Raw genomic sequence first — 19,506 nt, forward strand, 5'->3', positions numbered from 1 at the left:
TTAATCTAAAATCCCGTGTAAGCTTTCTCCGTTGGAGAAGGTTCATCGGTGAACGTCTCGATCGGAATTCGGTTGGTCGTGTTTAGAAGATTCGGTACTAGAACGCAATTGTTGTCCCGATCCGTTCGCCGCGATCTATACGTGTTTCTAACTTCATGCATTTTCAATGCGCTAATGCTGTATTCGCCTGGCTAAACAATGAATTATTAAATGTTTTCCAGCGGGGCAGAGTCGAACCGGGTCGGCTTTGCATAAATCAGTAGGAAATTCGTATTTGTCAGTTTTTCGATGAAACGCGCGAACTTTCGAAAGGTGTACCACTCGGGGCACGTTTCCAGATCGGGATAAAATATTTGTTGTACGTTTCCCGATTACGTGGAGTTCCGTACAAAAGAGAAAGCTCGGCCGCGAAAAACAAACTATCGGATCTGCTATTTTTCATTTATGCCTTTTCGAATGCTCTTCTTCCGTTCCGTCGTCCTATGAATTATGCCGTAGCGGTAATCTCGCGGTAGCTCGTGCAAGCGACGCGAAACCGCACGACGCTCGAACCTAAGCTCTGCGCTGTTAAATGGTGTATACACGATCAAAGAGACACAATTCCACGGTATATACTACGATATCCCGTAGATTCCCGTTGTACGAAGGATAATCTTAAATCAAGCAGGATATTGGCGATTAACGCGTTAAACCCTTTAACCCTCGACCGATACGACCAAGTTAAAACAGCCCCGTTATTGATTTTACCACTGTAACACGCTCTGTCTCTGAAACGCCCGTGTTAATTTTCCACTTTGGCCTCCAACTATTCGTTCCGATCGTTCGGCTCGCGGATAAAGCACGAGAAAGTTAAATTAATCGTTTATTACGGTTCAAAGTTTTCTTAACAAGTTAAACGGCCGTTAACATAAGTACGGTTACATATTTTAGTTGAAACGCACACTTGGCCAACTTGTTTAATCGAGGTCAAATTGGTCCGCTCCGATGGTTATGTAACGCGTACTTCGCCCTGTCAGTCGAGGGTTAAAATATAAAAAGGTCTGTGACGAGCATGTTTTTCCTTCTTTTTTTTTTTTTTTTGTTCTTTTTCCTTTCCTTTATATTTTCCAAAAAGCTTTTGGGTATTTAGAAAATCTCTGTCGTATCTCTTTTGGCTTTTGCTATTCGTTCGTTTTTGTGCTTTTTCGTATTTGAGGAAACGAAAGAGCGCTATCGAACTGTTCGAAGGCGTGTCGTACGCTTATCGTGATTAATAAATTCTATTCCTTAGATATGGTCGCTTTGGATCCGTCAAAATAAAACGTCGGATCAGATCTATAGCGAAAGTAAAAGCGTGCAGCGATTAGCTTACTTGCTCGGTCGCCAGCACGTTGTCGCTGATACTTTCCGCTATTTAGCCGTGTATTTACCTGTCTTGTTTCGCAACCATGTTCGATCTATCGTATCGTGCAAATTTCGTAAAAATCCAAACGCCCCTTTTTCCTTCTCCCGAAAAAGTTTAAAGAGCAGACGTTCCGCTCCGATTTTTTACTTCGTTTCTAAAAAGCGCGACTCAACTTCGCTCCGATTACGACAAATTCGAAACTCCAAGTCGACTTTCTCTATCTTCTTTCGCGTCTTTTATACCATTAAAAAATTTCTAATTTTTATTTTGCGCCGATCGCGATGTATTTGAAGGTTCGCCTTCGAAATTTAGAGTTGGCGCTTCGTATTTCGTTAACTTTTTTCGTTTTTTATTATTTATTTTACTTTTATTCTAAGGCAATAAAATTGAAACTTTGCCTTCAAAAACTCAAAGTCGACTCTTCCCAGCTTTTTCTTCATTTTTTTTTTTTTTTTTTTTTAATATATGTCTAAAGATAATCTTTCAAAATTTCTACTTCCAACTCTCCGGCCACCGAGAAATAAAATTATCGACTTAGGGGACCGTGATGGACTGTTAATATCGTGTTAGGTGTTGTTCGTACGACGCGTTTATTAGGGTGGATATTAAAAGTTAGAGTCGCCGGTGTCCACGTAGTAGAAGAGGAACGAAACAACCGAAAGCTGGCGGCTACCTAGCTTCTGTATTTTAAGGATTAATACAGAACACCGCGTGCTTCGTAATAGCAGCATGTTGCATGCTTCCCTCTAATTAATAATTGTCGCACGTACGCAACTTCCACAACGTTGCTGTTTTTTTTTATTACGTTCTAAATGTAATTGTTACGATTACGAGGATCGTTTTCATTCTCTGCTAATTAGTCTCTCGCGCGCAACCGCACGATTGCCGGATTACGCATAATGCTTTTTCCTCTTCGATTCTACCACTCTGATTAACAGCTTTTCCCCTTTATTCTCGTATTTTATATCTATTTATCTCTGTATGATCGAGTTGCCGGAGAATCGGTTAAACGGTAAAAGATCGTAAACGCGTATCCAAAGAATGCTGTGACGTTTGTAAAAGTCGACGGTAAAAGTGGCTTCTATATAATTTGAGAAATTTCGATTTCGTCGAATCTTCGTTCCGTGAATAGAGTTCTAATTAAAAAAGAACGACCCTGTTAACGAGTCGATAATAAGATATAAAGATAAGAAGAGATATCTCCTTAGGTAATCAAACGCTGTTCTATTCTATTCGATTCTAAAAAAAAAAAAAAAAAAAAAATCTCAAAAAAAAAAAGAAAAGTATTTTTTTCGTTCGCTTCTTTCTCATCGTAAACCTCTTGCAAACCTTTTTCTCTTGTATCGTTCGAGATACGTCGTGTGCAGAGATTTGTCCAATTTTAAAAAACTAACTCGAGATATCATCGTGGAAGCGTGTTTCCCATGTAAATATACAACTTCCTTCGGCGTGGAGTAACCTCGAGTCGTGCCCGAGCAAATTTGTCAGCGAAACTCTTCTCCCTTCCGAAAAACGCTTGGTTTCCCTTGGCAAAGCTTTAGACGACCGACTCTTCGTGGCCAGGTTGCACGAACTATACTTTTCGGATACATACACATCTACATATACATAGGTTACACGAGTGTGCCGAGTTTTTCGCCGCAGCGGCCCGATCGATTTTCTTCGTCACGATGATTCGCGTCTCGTTATCATGTTCACGCTATTGTATCCGTAGTTACTTCTCTTTGTTGTGTTTTTTCCTTCGCTTCTTCGGTGGCTTGCTGAATTATCGTTCGACCCTTTGCCGTTGAAAGAAACTTCGTTATATACGTACGATCGTTACCGCACGAAGTATCGTTCGCAAAATACGAGGGAATGCAGAGCGACGCGATGGTAACGCGATATCGAATATTTCGATGCCTCCGTGCTATTGCAAAAGGTAGAAGAATCGTACGATACGCGATTGCTAGTAGTACCGCGGATTTTTATGCATTTATGCGAAAGTCGAAGCTGCAGAAGTACGCAAGATTCGTACGATATGCAAAAATGTGTGTGCAGAATATTGAAAATGCGGTAGTTGCGGTAAAACGAGAAAGTTACGATCTGCGAATACAGGCGTGTCCTAAAATGGTTATAAAGCGTATCGTACGTCACGCGTATTTACCGAACATACGAGTTTCTTAATCCGTTAATCGATTAAAAGTACGCGAAAATAGGAAACGACGATGGATTGGTTTTTCGTACACGCCTTAAACGACGTTAACCGGAATGTAATCGAAAGAATGCAAATAATGGATTAGATCGATAAGATGGATTCGTAATCGGATAGATTGGATTTATCGTCTCGCGACGATACGCGTGCAAATCGAAACGCCGCGACAATCGCTAATTCCGTTACGTTGGAAAAGCAGCAAAGTTTTACAAAATTAGCGTTTTATCGAATGATCGCATCGTTTCTTTCGGCGATTTCCTGCCATTTATCGAGTAACTCTGTAATTGCCTCGCCGAAGAACGTTTTCCCTTTTTCAGCAATCGATTCTTTCGAATAGCTTTTTCACGCCTCTACGTATTTGATTCCTTGCCATTAAAAAGCTTTTACAGAGATGAAATTTTTGGAGAGTAGACGATAGTCGAGGACGAATAACGTAGCTGTTTTATCTTTTTTTTTTTTTTTTTTTTTTAATTATTATTTCATTAAAGTCGCATCGCCTACCATGGTCATTAGCGACTATTTGCCAACGACACACGGAGTCGCCCATCCGTGCTAATTTGATAATTTGATAAGCAGGATGGGGGTGAACGTTCCAGTTAAGATCCAATATCTTTCGCTTGTTCTTCATCGATGCACAAAGTAACGTTATCTCGTTGGAAAACGACACCTTTCCCCTTAATCGATCCCGATTTTTTTCGTTTAAACGTTTTTACGCTTGATACTCTACGAAAGATACTTTATCGTTGTTTAGTAGAAATATAACATAACGTAACGTAATAAATACATAATCCTCTTTCAGTCTTATCGAATACACGATAGTACGTAGTATGTGTACATTGATAAAGATGAAAAACGATACGCATTTTTCAAACGATGCGACATTTCTACGTCTTATCGATCGAATAACCAATCCGTTCTTGTTTTATATTTTTGCCCTAACTTTTTAATTCGGCGTTTATTAGCTTCCATGCTTTTTTTGCTTAGTCGTAGAATATACCGATACCGCTATTCGGTGGGAAAAAATCTGGGACGTCCCACGTAAATGTTCTATACGCTTGATTCGGATTTTTCAATTTCAACGTGTCACAAGCGTTTAAGTTTTGATCGCGTTATTTCCGTATACTCTTGCCTGTCCCGTATAACATCGACACGTTCGATAATTTTATCAAAATGTTCAAATAAAAGACCTGCAATTCCTGGAATATACAGCGAAATATAATCGAAAACAGAGTACTCGCTATAACGATTACGCGAAGCAACTTTCTGCTTGTTTTTCTAAAATTATAAATATGCATAAGTCTCGGTAAACTACATAGTCGTTATTCGTTGGAATAAATATCTGCAAGTTAATACCGTTTTTTTCCCTCCAATGTGATTTACGATAGTCAGCTTGCCACTTAACCAGGAAAAAAGCTTCGCGATAAATCGATAATCGTATCGAGAAGAAGAAATTCCACGTAACAACTGCAAAGGGTTGGAAACGAAATTTCGTTCGATCGTACGCACGAGTGTCATCGTAGACAATTAAACGCGTCCTTTGTTTCAGCGAGAATCGACGTTACGCGAGCACATTGGTCACGGAACGTTTGTGATTTTTCGTTCGTAGCGTTCGTGCCATTTCGTCCAGACGGATAAAACTCGTCCACGAGGGTAACGAACGATTCGGCCCCTGATTTCTAAGCTCGTACACGAACAACCTAGTAGTTTCTACCTGTTATGTCGTGCACTTAACGTTAAGTAACGTCGTAGCAGCGGTATGCGTCTGTCGTTGATTAAGGACCGGTTAATTATCCCGTTTAATTACGCGACTATGCCGAGAAACTTATTCCTTCCGCTACATCCTCTCGAAAGTGCAAATAGCTTCTTGCATAATTTAAACGTCGTAGCGTTCGCGACACGGCGGGCGGGGGAGGGGGGGCGTGTTTGCCGTAAAAAAGCGGAATAAAACATAGATTTAATTCGAGTAACCAAAGTTCTTGATTCTTACGATGGTCTTTTACGCTTCGAATTTCGTTTTCGTCGGGTGACTCGTGTACGAACGAAAAATCCATGTTCACGCGCCATGCTCTTAGCATCGTGGATATTGGCTAGATACGTTGCATATATGTATTTCCACGCGTTTAAGCGATGTTTGCCGCTTCTTCTCTTTTCCCCCGTTTTTTTCCCCCCCTTGTTTCTTCGACGTTGTGCGTCCTGTTTAAACGTTAAACGTACCGCGTGAAAGTCTTAGACCACGTGCCAAATCTTTGCTATACGTTAAACTCGAGAATCGACGGTCAGTTTGTTATTGATGGAGCTTTTAAAATATTCGGTGCGACGGTAGCGTCGTTTCCTTTGCGAACACACTCGTGTCTGTTATTTTTCGTGGCACGCGGAAAGGGTTTGCCAAAATGCGTTGAAACTAGTAACGTGGATGGTCTAAGATCTTTGTGCGACGCTATAAACGTACGCATGAACGATAGACGTAAGAAGCGCGTTATTTGCATTGGATTCTTCAGCGAAACACCGGTTGGCTTCCTTTCGCGAAAACCAAGCGATATCCTTTAAAATCGCGAAGGCTATTCGATCGAATATTCGGTAATTTATCCGAGGAGATCGAGTTAGAAGAAATATTTCGAAATTCTAAAGAGAATGACAGATACGTTAAATATTATAAATAGCGGTAAATATGTCGAAGAATAACGTTAAAGACGTTTCTTTCATAGATCGTCGCGTTAAACTTTGTATCCGTGTTAAAATACGAGTGGTTCGCTGAAAACAAATTTGTCGTATCGCCTTTGTCGTAGATCGTTTTTACCTTGTTTATTTGTTTATTCCATTTCTTGCGTGTACATAAAACGCGTTTTCTCCAGACGACACTTGTCGATCTGACGAGTTTACGTGCGCAAACAAGCGATGTATCCAGAGAACGTGGGTGTGCGACAGCGACGACGATTGTGGAGACGGCAGCGACGAGGAAGATTGCAAACCGGTCACCTGTGGTCCGTCAGAATTCGCCTGCTCCAAGAATTATTGCATAACGTCTCGATGGAGATGCGACGGTGATTTCGATTGTCCAGATAAAATCGACGAAGTTGGATGTAAGGTAAAACATGGTCGATCGGATATTTTATTCTCGTGCGATCGATATACAGTCGTACAAGGAAAAAACTTTATCCGTTGCTATTCTATCGTGAATAATCTCGAATGGACAAGTTTGTTCGTCCGAAGATTCGCGTCGTTTTTCTCTCCTAGCGCTTCCTATATATAGTTTCGTTTCTTCCAGAAACGGCATTTTTATGAAAACCGGCCGATTGATATTTATTCGATTTCGTTAACTTTTAACCGCGTAACGGAATACATCGAGGAAACGTAACGTTTTTTTTTTTTCTATCTACGCTATACTATCTATAATGTGGTAAAATATATCGAAATATGGCGAAATTGGTCGGTCTTGCATCTAAAAATCTCAACAATTGAGGGTAGTTTCGTCATCGTTGCCGCTTTCCTAATTAGCATACCAGCGAAACTGGGCTTGCTTTGCTTTGCATCTCGATTAATTAAAACTCCGCAACTTCGTATATTAGAATCAAATACCTCGAAAATAAGGTAAAACCGCGTATCGACCATTTGCTCGGCGTTGACGTCATCGGTGAGATCTTTGAAATTAACATACTCGCGAGACTGTATTCGCTTCGGTTAATTCCCAGCGTCGAATTCTCTGCGTATCGACGTCGCAAAAACGCAAAGAGCCGCCCGAAGTGCAGAAAATTACAAAGCGACCCGCGTAAAGAAAAGGACGGCGCAAAGTAAAAGACTTACGAAATCTTTTTAGTATTCGAACGGCGAACGACCAAGCCATTGCAACAAGGACGAAGACTTCGACTGTGACGACGATTTCACGTGCATACACAAAAGCTGGGTGTGCGACGGCGAAAGAGACTGCCCGAACGGGGCCGACGAGTTGCCAACACGGTGTCACAACGTTACATGCAGGCCGGATCAATTCCAATGCGGGGATCATCGTAATTGTATATCAGGTAAACTTAATTACGAGAACGTTTAACCAGCTTCCCTTTTTTTTTTTTTAATTCCACGGATACTACCTCTCGCGTTGTACAATGCGCCACTACGTATACCAGACATCGTGATTTGGAGGAGAAAATTCGTAAAGAGGAAGAGTCCTTCTGCCATAGTTGGCCCGAAGCGTTTATTGTATTCGTAAATGGTGCATTTAACGTATACGTTCGTAATTAGTTTTGGTAAATAACGTATGCCGTGTACTCTGTAAAATATAGATAATCGATACGTTATGACCCGATTAATTTATGTAATTACCAGTCATCATAATTTTGAGAAGAGAGTTTACATAAAAGCATCTTTGCCTATAGTATAGTATGAAATAGCGAGTTTATTCGTTGACCGCATTTCAGATACGTTGTAACGATTAATTTTGAGAAATAAAGCGCATAAGATTAATACGAAGCGTAATTTTACTTTTAACGTATTAAATTTGCTTATAGTACTCTACTAAATAATATTTATTCGTAATGCACGCAAGATATATTGTACGTTGTATGACGTAGACGCGTGCACTTTCGCGCGAACGAGCAAACGAAGAATTTGTTGGTAAAAGCAACTAGGTACTTGTCCATTTTTTATTTTTGCTCTGTTTTATTCGGCATTAATTTATCATCGCGTTTCTTTATAAACACGCTTCTCGCCGCTTCTCCTTCGAGATTTTATCCTACGTACGTGTGTATATGTAAAAATATTTTTCAGGCCACTTGTATTGCAACGGTAAAGCAGAATGCGTGGATGGCAGCGACGAGAGAAATTGCACGGGCAAAACCACCGTTTGCGATCCGTCGACGCAATTCGAATGTAGCGAGGGCTCGTGTATCCCTCTTTCCAGCGTGTGCAACAAACACCGTGATTGTATCGGTTGGGAGGACGAGAACGAGGAACTTTGTGGCGTGAACGAGTGTTCCAAGAACAACGGTGGATGTTCGCAAATTTGCATCGATCTGCCGATCGGCTTCCGGTGTGATTGTAACGCAGGATACAGGCTCATTGACAATAGGACTTGCGATGGTAACTTGACAACAGTATTCCCGAAAACACGTTCTTCGTTATCGACGTTAATGTTGAAATCGTAACGATCGATATTGGCCATTTCCCGCTGTTAATTATCAATTACTTTGCATCTTTAAGCCTACTGAAATGCATGTTAACGCGATTTCCATGACGCGGTCCCAGCCTAATTGGTTGGGAAAACACGATGCCGATAGAGTGGATGATTTTAACGATTTTCCATTTTCACGATACGATATACGAATAACAAAATATAAGTATTAGGCGCGCATAAGGATATTACATTCTTTTTTTTTTTTTCTATTCGTTCGTTATCGATTTTTATATTTATTTGCTTCTCGATACAACTTCGTACTTTTATTTCGCTAAATATTATACTTTCGAGTATCTTATAATATTTGCGCATATTTTATGCATTCTGTGCTTTTTTGCACCTTTAAATGTCCCGTAAATGCGCGAAAATCCGCAGCTTAGTTACAAAAGCTTGCGGTAAATGACAATTGACGTGGAACAGCGCACGAATGGTTATAACGATTCAGAACGGACAGACGGAAAGCTCGCAAAGTAAAGATAACTCTAACAACGGATGATTCTTACTTGCGACAATAACACGGCTCTCCGAAGAAAAGCCGTGGCACTTTGCTTTTTTCCCCTTTTTCTCGTCATACGTGCGCGCATCCTCTCACTCGCCTGAATACGAGCATCTTCCCTCTTGTTGCAACCCTCTTCTCGTTATATCTCTGACAAAACTGTGTAAGAAAATGACGAACACGCTCCTACGATACAACAATGATGTGCTTTTCTTTTTTTCTTTAAAGTCTCTCTAACGGAAGAAAAATAATTGTCGCAACGAAAGAGAAACAATGTAAAAAATGGTGTTTCCCGCTTCAGATATAGACGAATGCTTGGAACCAGGCACCTGTTCCCAGTTCTGTTTGAACGAAAAGAGCAGTTTCAAGTGCAGCTGTGCCCCGGGTTACCTCAAAGATCCCAGGAACCACACTCGTTGCAAGGCGGCAGAAGGTCACGCCAGTCTGCTCTTTACCAGAAGGCACGATATAAGGAAAGTGGCACTGGATCGTTTGGAGATGACGGATATAGTGAAAAACACGAAAATGGCCGCGGCCTTGGATTTCGTTTTTCGCACCGGTATGATCTTCTGGAGCGACAGCAGCGAAAAGAAGATCTATAAGTAAGCAACGACGAATCGAATTCAAAAGAACGACAAAAACACGTATTTAACTTTAAAATCAAACGCAAACGTCTTCTCGATATGGCGTTGATCGACAACGTGTCGAATTTTTCAATTCTTCCTTTACGTATAAATAAAAGACGCGCAACGTCTAACTTATCTCGTTTCTCACCTATGGCCTACGTATATCGTGTGCATTTCGCCTGGTGCGCATCTTTGCGTCTCCTTTCCTATAAAAAAATACTTTGTTACTCACATATCCGTTATCGTTATCATTGTTTAGAGCTCCGATAGACGAAGGCAACGAGCGTACAGTTGTAATTGACGATGGTTTAACTACATCGGACGGACTTGCCGTTGATTGGATATATAGTCATATTTATTGGACCGATTCCCAGAAGAGTACCATAGAACTGGCTAATTTCGAGGGTAATATGAGGAAGACGTTGATTCGAGATCGGATACAAGAACCTAGAGCGATAGCTTTGAATCCACTGGAGGGATGGATGTTTTGGACCGATTGGAGCGACGAAGCCCGCATAGAGAAAGCGGGCATGGATGGATCTCATCGAACGGTAGATCCATAATAAGATCGAAGAGAGAACGAACCTGTAGTTGAGCTAATCTTCCATGGATCCTTTTAGGAACACGGCTTTCCTTTTCGTATTCGGTTATAATTTAACGTGTTGCGATCGTACGACTATGAGCATCTTTGCTTTCGCCAATAATAGTACGCGTATCTAGTCTCTCTCTCTTTCTCTCTATACATATATATATATACATATATTTTTTAATCTCTAATCTCGTTCTAAATACGTCGTAATGATCGATAAAATAAGATTAAGCAGTAGTACTAGATAAAGTTTCTAAAATTCCCTGCTACTGAGAAAGTTCATTTTTTCTTCGACCTTTTAAGACAAAAGTTAAGACAAAATACTTTCAGAGCGGATCGCCGGTGTAAGAGTAAAGTTTCTGAAACAGCGGGCTTATCGTTTGCAGGTGATAGTCGACAATGACGTACAGTGGCCAAATGGGCTGACTCTGGACTTAATTGGCAAGAAAATATACTGGGTAGACGCAAAGTTAAATATAATTGGATCGTGTAATTACGATGGTTCAGGTGTACGAACGGTTCTCTATTCTCCGGATGTATTGAGGCATCCCTTCAGTATTACGACGTTCGAAGACTACGTTTATTGGACCGACTGGGATAAGGAGGCGATATTTAAAGCAAATAAATTTACCGGTGAATCGGTCGGACCTGTTACATCTCTTCGAACTCTGAAATATCCAATGGTCGTTCACGTATATCATCCGTACAGACAACCAGACGGAATGAATCAATGTCAGGCTGTGAATGGTCATTGCAGTCATTTGTGTTTACCAGCACCAAGAATCAATTCGAAATCGCCTCTTCTTAGTTGCGCTTGTCCGGACGGCCTAAGATTGTTACCTGACGGTTTGATGTGCGTGGAAAAAGGTAAGCGATACCGATGATGCCAATTATTTGTTCGTAAATTACACGCATTAATTTAATACGCATGCATTGACACTGAAGTCGAAAGAATGAAATCAAAGTTAGGGTAATGCATGGTACATTACGATAGGAGTAACGCTTACGATTTAAATACGAATACAACATTTTAACGAAGCATGTTTACATTTTTTTTGTATTACCGTATCGTTATCGAATTGCTTTAATCGATTCATTTTTTTTTTTCTTTCACTCTTGAACTACACTATAATTATCATGCTTATGTCTTACATTTATTATTTTATTACTTATCATAATATTTTGCGTCGATGTTGCATGAATATGGGATGATATCCAGTAAGTACAACTGTAGCACCTACAACGCAAGAGATTAGTAAACCATTCAAGAGACTCGAACCTCTCAACGTAACCACGGCTGTCCGTAAGTATATTTGCACGCGTTCTATATCGTACGACTATAGCTCCATAATCAGTTGATCAAAAACATTTGGATATGCTTTATAACGTGTATAGTCTTATATTAATAACGATGTGTGTATTGTTATACGAGACGCATGTTTCTGAATCGCTAAAAAAAAGTGGCTTTGTATATGACAAGAAGCTTGTCGTGATTGTACTTGTTAGCGATCACTGCTGACACTGTTCGTGTCACGGCTGTGACGTTTAGTTTAGAGTCTTTGGGCGATCGTACGAAGGGACGCTTCACGCCTAGAAGGTTGCTTTGTCACTTGCCGCGAACAGTCGTGCTATAAATTAAGGATTCCAAAGAGTCTCGACTGGCGTCAAGCGCTGGCATCGAACGCCGGGCGTCGATCGTTGGGAGACGGAGGAATTTTCTCACGTGTCACCGAAGAGACCACCTTCGATGATTCCTGAAATCGCTTTACCTCCGCTCCAGAAAGGATAGATGATCCTAGGAGAGAGTCGCGAAGTCTCGTGCGATTGCCGATTGGGCCTTGTTTTTAAGCAAGCATACCAATCGGCAATTTCGAAGACTCTCGATGAAAAGAACGACTCTTAGAGGAGATGGGTGAGACCAGGATGACGGTTTTAGCTTGTCGAGTCAGTGTGGTTCGGTTGTATGAGTCTATCTCGTTCGAGAGACGCATCGCGTCTTCCGATACGTCAAAATTTGGTGGGTCCTTCGGCGTTGTGTAATATCCAAGGCCAGAAGAAATTGCTTACAACTACCAAGCGGAGCATACTTCTGGCCGCGACAATACCTTTTTAATTAGTTAGCTTTATCTTCGATTTAGTTCGCGCGTCTTTGCTTCTTTCGTCTGACCGACTAATTTGTTTTAGATCCAACGCATTCAACAGATGGAGATGGCAAAGGTGGTCTAGCGTCTGAATCCACAGACCCTGGTTTAGTCGCTGGGATAGTGATAGGCGTGGCGTCCTTCGGGCTGTTACTCCTCGCATTAGTAGCAGTATTATGCTATAGGCATTACCTTCATCGTAATGTAACGAGTATGAACTTTGATAATCCTGTGTATAGGAAAACCACAGAAGATCAATTTAGTCTCGAAAAGAATAGGTTTCCACTCCCCACTGCTACGGTTGGAGAAGAGGTAATTACTGTGTGTGATGTGTCATTTCGTTAAAAAAAGAATTGTGTATGTTATTTATATACTTTTCTTTATTTATTTATCGAACCTCGATATAAATGTATATATTTTGTATAATTTTTTTGTTTAATTTCAATAGGCTCAGGAACCTTTAACGAGTCCTGGAACTAATGATTACGTTTAAGAATGAATCTGTCAATGAAACGGGCTTAGCAGGCTATTGAAATATAATGTCGACCAAGTAACACAAAAATCATGTACAAAAAAAAAAAAAAAAAAAAAAAACAAAAAGCGGTGAAGCGCATGTCGAGCGAGCCTGTCCAATAATATGCCTGCAATTGCCCACCTGCCTGCCAACTCAGCTGTGATTATGTTTATTTTTTCTTTTTTGTACTGTCTCTCGTTTTCTTTACAAATTTATGCATCTTGTCATTCAACTACTACTACACGTATGTGCAACATTTAGATTTGCTCCGAGGCATAAAGGGAGAAATACTTAGGTGAACTATAATTGTTGCCAAATAAGCGTTATAACTGTCAGTTTTCGGGTAGTTCGATAAGATACAATAAAAATCCTATTTTATAATGGTTTCTCTTTCGTTTACACGCGATAATATGTAACATAGTGCTATTTATAAATCTATGTGGGTTATTGATGCAACTATGTTTAAATATATAAAATATATACATATATATGTATATGTATGTATATATATATATATATATATATATATATATATATATATATATATATATAGAGAGAGAGAGAGAGAGAGAGAGAGAGAGAGAAAGAGAGAGAGAGAGAGAGAGAAAGAGAATATTTTTATCTACATGTAAGATTTTTAACTTGTTATTGTTTCACTATTTATTCTTTAAGCATATATTTTGTCGAGTATAACTTTTAGTTAGATATATGTATACTGTTGCATTGATAGAATCTCATGTATATAACATACGAATATGCGAACTATATAGTAGGAATAATTTTACGAATCATTAGTAACGGTAATGAATTGTCAGAGACTTTCTATCATCATTTGCGAATTTGTTAAATTATTTGTAATAACGTTTTTTACATATATTATACAATATTTTATAGTGCCAAAAGAAAGTGTTTCAGAAATGATCATGTTTAATGGTATTTGTAGCAATCGGAGACATTTTCTTAAACAATCGAAATTTCTTCTTTGATATATTATAAATTTAGGAATAGCAATATACTTACATTTTAATCCCAGTAATAGCTCAAACGATGGCGTTTACGTATATAAATGTATAAATCGTTCTTTTGTACATGAATACACATTTCTCCTTTTATGTCGTTTACACGATATATACAAGCAGTGTTTCCAGCACGTTCATAGAACTCTTTTTAACGACTGCCTGTGTTTGTATAAGTAGACCATATCATAGTAAAACACTTTTCGCCGATATATTCTGTTAATGTTATGATTGTAATGAAATAGATTGAAAACCAATTAGATGTAATAAGATCAGCTCAATGACACTAAGTGTGACTGCGTGTCTGTTAAAAGTAAAACTGTTGTTTAGGTATTTCAACCTACTAAAAAAAGATCAGTGTATATGTATAGAACTATCGCCTCGGGTTTAAGAGTTTTACTTATTATATATACTTTATGATTATTATATTAAATAATTAAATGTGAGACAGATATTCTTCTAGGTAAGATTATTAAAGAGTATAATGATATTATGGCGAACTAACAGCTGTGTGTGTGTATTAAGAAGTAGCAACATATTTGTTACGTATTAACGTTTCTTTTTTTTTATTTTCAACTGATACAGTTAAGTGTAGTATATTACTGTAATAAAAAAATTTTTATCTAGTAATGTTAATATAATTTAAGAAAGAGACATTGACGAAAGAAGCTTGACAATTCTATTCACAAATTATCTTTATATAGATATATTTTCTTGCAAATAGTGCGTTTTCAACAGATTTTATATCGATAATTTATCGTATCGAACTATCAATATACTTACAGTCATACAAATACAGAAAAATTTGCTACTTTTTAATAAAGCACGTATTCTTACCTACAATCGAAAGAAAGCAAAGTCCAAAATTAAAATATAGAGGCTCGATGGTGATTTTAATCAAAAGATAGCAAGAGTGTGGTGAGTATCAGTTGCAATTAATTGTGTGAGTCACAAGGCATAATTTAGCCAACCTATTCGCCAAAATCGTGTCAAACATTATTTCTATGCAATATATATTATCACTACACACGCATAATATAAATATATATTATATATATAATTTATTATAATGATTATTGTATAAATAAATATATAAAATAAATCACACTATCGTTATTGTTATCATATACCTACGACGATTAAAATGTGCCTCGTTTTTAAACATGTAATCTCGAAATATACAGCACTGAGTGATTTCTTTCATGATTTAGAAATTATTGTATCGAATATAAAATAAACGCCAGACATACATATATATATAGAGATAATTACGTATTGCACAGTACTTTATGTGAATTCTTCGTCGCTATTTCTGAAATGAACAACGATTTAAATTACAAAATTATTGTCAGGGTGCCTACGTGCGCGGCGATCGAGAAGAAGATAACGCAGAAGAGAGACGGCAAAATTTCTAAGAAAGTTTACACGAACCGCCGAAGATAAGGTGTTGAGAAGTTATATCGAGAAATTCGGACTGTTAGTTTATGCGGCATGCAATAAATAATTTAAAGTTACAGTCCAAGTCTTGGTAAAGTTTTCGCGAAAAGTTGCCGAGAGTAAGATATCAAGAGATCGTGTTAAGAAATTCAAACTATTAATTTGGTACAGTAATGAATAATTTAAAGCCAGTTTACATGTCATGTCTCTGTCTCCCGAACCATTTACCTCTCTTATCTAGCCACACCTTTGGCGAATAATCAGATAATGTATAATTTTCCATTCGCGCGTATAATCTGTCAGTTTAAATTTCGTTCTTGTTTTATGCTGAATGTTTCTAGATACGATCATTGAAGCCAACTTCACGCAATTATACTAACAGCAAGTTCAAGCGTTAGCGTAACGGTATCATATATTGCAAAATTTTAAATTCGTTTGACCGTTTAGATATATTATTATCCATGATTAACGCGATTAATTATCCGTCTTGTATAAAAATCGTAAGTATGAATCACAGTGCCTTGAGAAGATTTAGTTATACGAATTCAATGCGAAAAATATAGATTACAAAAGGAAGATAATTTGTTTTAGCCATCTACAAATTCAAAACAGAATATGACAAATACATTACCACAACAATTAGATTTAGTGAAAGCACTAGCTCTTAATAATGATTTGATATTGTTAGCAAATCAAATATTTGGCGAAGGAAAATGGAGTCATAATATTACTAGCCAAACAATAGGTGTATATTTTATGGATTTTATTAATCATTCGTTTGCCTTATTAATCTCTTTGTATATAAACTTTATGTACTGTATGTAAACTTTATTACTTAAATATATTTTAGATTTTATTGAAACTTTCATGGGTAAATATGTTTGTGGATGTGTGACACTTCTCAAGGTCCAATTAAAAGATGGAACATCTCATGAGGACATGGGGTATTGTTACACAGAAGGAGCTATGAAAGGTTTAACAATACATTGTGCAAGAATTGTATGTTTAAAATTTGAATACCTTATATTTATGTATATTATAGAAGTAGGCTTCTTTTTATTATTTTATTCAGGGTTCTCTTACAGATGCCTTTAAAAGGGTATTGTCATGTTTTGGTAAAGAGATAAATACTGAGATACAAAATCTATCAAAAAAGTTATCAAATTCACATATGGTTGCTGATAGTTTATTTAACGGAACAGAAAACAGAACTTCAGAAATTAAAATGCCAGAACCATGTGCTCAATCGACTCCGTTTATAAGTAAAAGTGATAAAGAAAAACAAAAAACAGGTTTTTACAGTTTTTTGAACTTTTTATTTTTTATGAACTGAGCTATATTAAAATATTTGGTTGTATTATATATTTTTTTAGAGAATGTATTAAAATCAAAATGCCCAAATGTTGCGAAGGAGCAAGTGTCTGTAGGACAAACGGTAGCAAATTCTGTTGCACAACCGGAGCAGTGTATCAAAACTTCAAGCGAGATGAAAAGTCATGTACAGCCCGGTGTTCCGGGTAATCAGAAAGAGCAAAATAATATTGAAATAGGAGATTCAAAATCAGGTAAATTAGTTGAAGATTTATCTGCTTACAGGCTAATTTTAAATGTAATGTAAATAATTTTTAGCATCTGAAGAAGAACTTTTACGAATGGAACGGAAACGAAAACAAATGGAGAAACAAGCAGAGTATAAGAGATTAATGAAGGAAAGAGAACAACAGAAGACTAATCAAAATAAAAAAAGCAGTACAAAATACTAGTCAATAAAGTTAAAAACTTTATATGAATAAGTCGTATAATCACAGTTGTATACACAGGTGTGGAAACTCCTGGTGTTAAAGGTAGTTCCTGATTTGAGGTCAGAAGATTTTTTGTATTGTTTACCGCACACATGATATTGAGTAGTTAAAACAATTTCAACAAGGTAATACATAGTGGAAGTAAACAAATTAATTTTTTTTATAATTTGAATAATACTTTGTAAATAGGTATACATTATTTCTTCATAAACAATTCTATTTATAATTAAATTTCGCTTTAGGGGACACAACATTATGGCCTTGTGTCTCCTATTGTTTTAACTACTCTGCAGCAACGCCGCTGTTGGTGGATTGGAAGAACATCAGTCGTCACATGATCGTGTCGTCCTCCTATTACGGGAGTTTCAGGACTTGTGTACACGACCGCGGTTATAGGTTATGGACTAACAACTGCCATATTGTAAACATGCCCATTTAATTCCCATTTTCATCGAGTGTAATTTGATTTTGTGCAAGAACACGTGTGTTATGTTCTGTGATATGTTTTACATAATAAATATTCATTCGGTGTTTCTATAATTTTAAGGAAGTACAGTTTTTAAAGTTAATTATCACCATGACCGTGATGCAAAGAGTAGTGTAGGTATTTTTATGTAAAATAAGGTATTTTGGTTATGATTAAAATGCATAGGTTATATACGTATGTTTACAATTCACTTTTTAGTTTTTATGCATATTAAAACTTCTATAATTTTTATCGATTTTTATCAGATATCTGCTGAAAGTAAAGCTTTTATTAAAAACAAAAAAAAGAAAAAGTATTTTTACATCTTATCTGTCTGTTTTGTATATGTCATTGCTACATTAGAAATGTGAATGCAACTTTTATTGCAGAAAGCCGACTACCCATAAGGGTAAACGAGCTATTTTGAAAAAAGAACCGAAATTAATAGAGGATGCTAAACAAACTCTGTGTTTCAAGGGTAAAAACACTTCACAGATAGTAGTAGATTTTATGAAAGATTTGGTAAGTTGAACTATATAAAATGGCAATGATAAAGTGTCTTACCTGAATGACACGATGAATATTTGGTTGTAGTACGATTTAAAAAAGCCAGATGCACAGATAATGCAAAAGAAAAATGATATACTACCATTTGAGGATATAACACCCGTCGAAAAATTTTCCGTAAAATATAATGCACCGCTTTTTATGATCGCTTTGCATAATAAAAAACGTCCCCACAATTTAGTAATGGGAAGAATGTATGAACAAACATTATTAGATATGGCAGAATTTGGCATAGAAAATTATAAAGGACTGAAAAGTTTTAAAGTTCCCAAAATTGCAGAGGGAATAAAACCCTTATTAGTTTTTAATGGAGAGCTCTTTGAAAATAACTATGAGTTAAATAGAATTAAAAATTTGTTTGTGGATATGTTTCAAAGGGAGCCAGTTGAAAAGATTAGACTTCAAGGTCTCGAACATGTTCTGAGTTTCACTGCTATTGACAATAAAATACTAGTACGCAGTTACAGGTACATCTCTTTCTTTCTTGATATTATTGTGTACCATTATATGCAGCTCTTTCAAATGTAATTTATTTAATAAAATTATGTTTTAGGATACTTTTAAAAAAGTCTGATTGTAGAATACCAAGAATTGAATTAGAAGAAATTGGTCCAAGAGCAGATTTAATTTGTAGACGTACGAAACTTGCTTCTGAAGATTTGTTTAAGCAAGCTTGTAAAAAGCCAAAAGAGCTGAAGGTAATATCTTTCATTTTGGAAATAATGATTGACAGGAAAAATAATGATTTAGTATTTACTTTCGTTCATTTATTCATTTAATATACGATCACAGGTTAAAAAGAAGAAGAATATATCTGTGGACAAACTTGGAACAACCTTTGGTCGTGTGCATGTTGGAGCGCAAAATATTAATAGTATACAGACGAGAAAAATGAAAGGATTAAAAAAGACAATGGCAGAGAAGAAAGCTGGGTCGAAAAGGAAAAATATTGAAAATAGTGATAATGATAATTTAAAAAAATTAAAAACTAATAGTGATTCAGCTGATTAATAGTTAACTATTTATCTAAAATCAGCAAGGAAATAAATGTAAAAACAAGTATTTTCTTTTTTATTAAAAAAAATAGTAAATTACCATTAAAGATTTTTG

The 19,506-nt window shown here is 37.1% G+C and overlaps 2 protein-coding genes across 13 annotated transcripts in view; both read left to right on the plus strand.

Moving 5' to 3' along the window:
- Nucleotides 1-13,188, plus strand: part of LOC117207547 (low-density lipoprotein receptor-like) — a 62,956-nt gene extending 49,768 nt beyond the window's left edge. For 8 of the 9 annotated variants that reach the window (XM_033447893.1, XM_033448230.1, XM_033448144.1 and 5 more), the window contains 9 exons: nucleotides 6,428-6,660; nucleotides 7,390-7,594; nucleotides 8,337-8,648; nucleotides 9,540-9,840; nucleotides 10,124-10,415; nucleotides 10,840-11,320; nucleotides 11,673-11,756; nucleotides 12,638-12,906; nucleotides 13,043-13,188. In XM_033447893.1, the coding sequence (XP_033303784.1) occupies nucleotides 6,428-6,660; nucleotides 7,390-7,594; nucleotides 8,337-8,648; nucleotides 9,540-9,840; nucleotides 10,124-10,415; nucleotides 10,840-11,320; nucleotides 11,673-11,756; nucleotides 12,638-12,906; nucleotides 13,043-13,087 (2,222 nt within the window). In that variant the 3' untranslated portion in view covers nucleotides 13,088-13,188. The remainder of the gene's footprint in view (nucleotides 1-6,427; nucleotides 6,661-7,389; nucleotides 7,595-8,336; nucleotides 8,649-9,539; nucleotides 9,841-10,123; nucleotides 10,416-10,839; nucleotides 11,321-11,672; nucleotides 11,757-12,637; nucleotides 12,907-13,042) is intronic. The other variant, XM_033447982.1, reaches the window with a different exon arrangement.
- A 2,321-nt stretch (nucleotides 13,189-15,509) lies between these two features.
- On the plus strand, nucleotides 15,510-19,458 carry LOC117208262 (ribosome production factor 2 homolog). 4 transcript variants are annotated; one of them, XR_004487670.1, is made up of 7 exons: nucleotides 15,510-16,061; nucleotides 16,153-16,306; nucleotides 16,412-16,560; nucleotides 16,634-16,853; nucleotides 16,935-17,126; nucleotides 17,191-17,405; nucleotides 18,219-18,305. XR_004487670.1 is itself a non-coding variant. In XM_033449329.1 (6 exons), the coding sequence occupies exons 2-6, from the start codon at nucleotides 17,941-17,943 to the stop codon at nucleotides 19,405-19,407; spliced, it is 960 nt and encodes a 319-aa protein (XP_033305220.1). In that variant the 5' UTR covers nucleotides 17,362-17,488; nucleotides 17,606-17,940; the 3' UTR covers nucleotides 19,408-19,458. The 4 variants fall into 4 exon arrangements, 2 of the variants coding, with proteins under 2 accessions (XP_033305388.1, XP_033305220.1); XR_004487673.1 differs by lacking the exon at nucleotides 18,219-18,305 and adding an exon at nucleotides 17,606-17,909; XM_033449329.1 differs by lacking the exons at nucleotides 15,510-16,061; nucleotides 16,153-16,306; nucleotides 16,412-16,560; nucleotides 16,634-16,853; nucleotides 16,935-17,126 and adding exons at nucleotides 17,606-17,963; nucleotides 18,424-18,863; nucleotides 18,950-19,094; nucleotides 19,189-19,458 and having other exon boundaries at nucleotides 17,362-17,488; nucleotides 18,219-18,351.
- The last annotated feature ends 48 nt before the right edge of the window (nucleotides 19,459-19,506 follow it).

Source organism: Bombus bifarius, unplaced genomic scaffold (genome assembly GCF_011952205.1).
Source record: "Bombus bifarius isolate JDL3187 unplaced genomic scaffold, Bbif_JDL3187 scf7180000007964, whole genome shotgun sequence".
In the NCBI taxonomy this organism is placed as follows: domain Eukaryota; kingdom Metazoa; phylum Arthropoda; class Insecta; order Hymenoptera; family Apidae; genus Bombus; species Bombus bifarius.

Coding starts and splice junctions, on each gene's coding strand:
- LOC117208262 (XM_033449329.1), top strand. CDS start 17,941: ATGACCGTGATGCAAAGAGTAGT. Junction 18,864..18,949: donor ATACTAGTACGCAGTTACAG/GTACATCTCTTT, acceptor ATTATGTTTTAG/GATACTTTTAAAAAAGTCTG. Junction 19,095..19,188: donor AAAAGCCAAAAGAGCTGAAG/GTAATATCTTTC, acceptor ATACGATCACAG/GTTAAAAAGAAGAAGAATAT.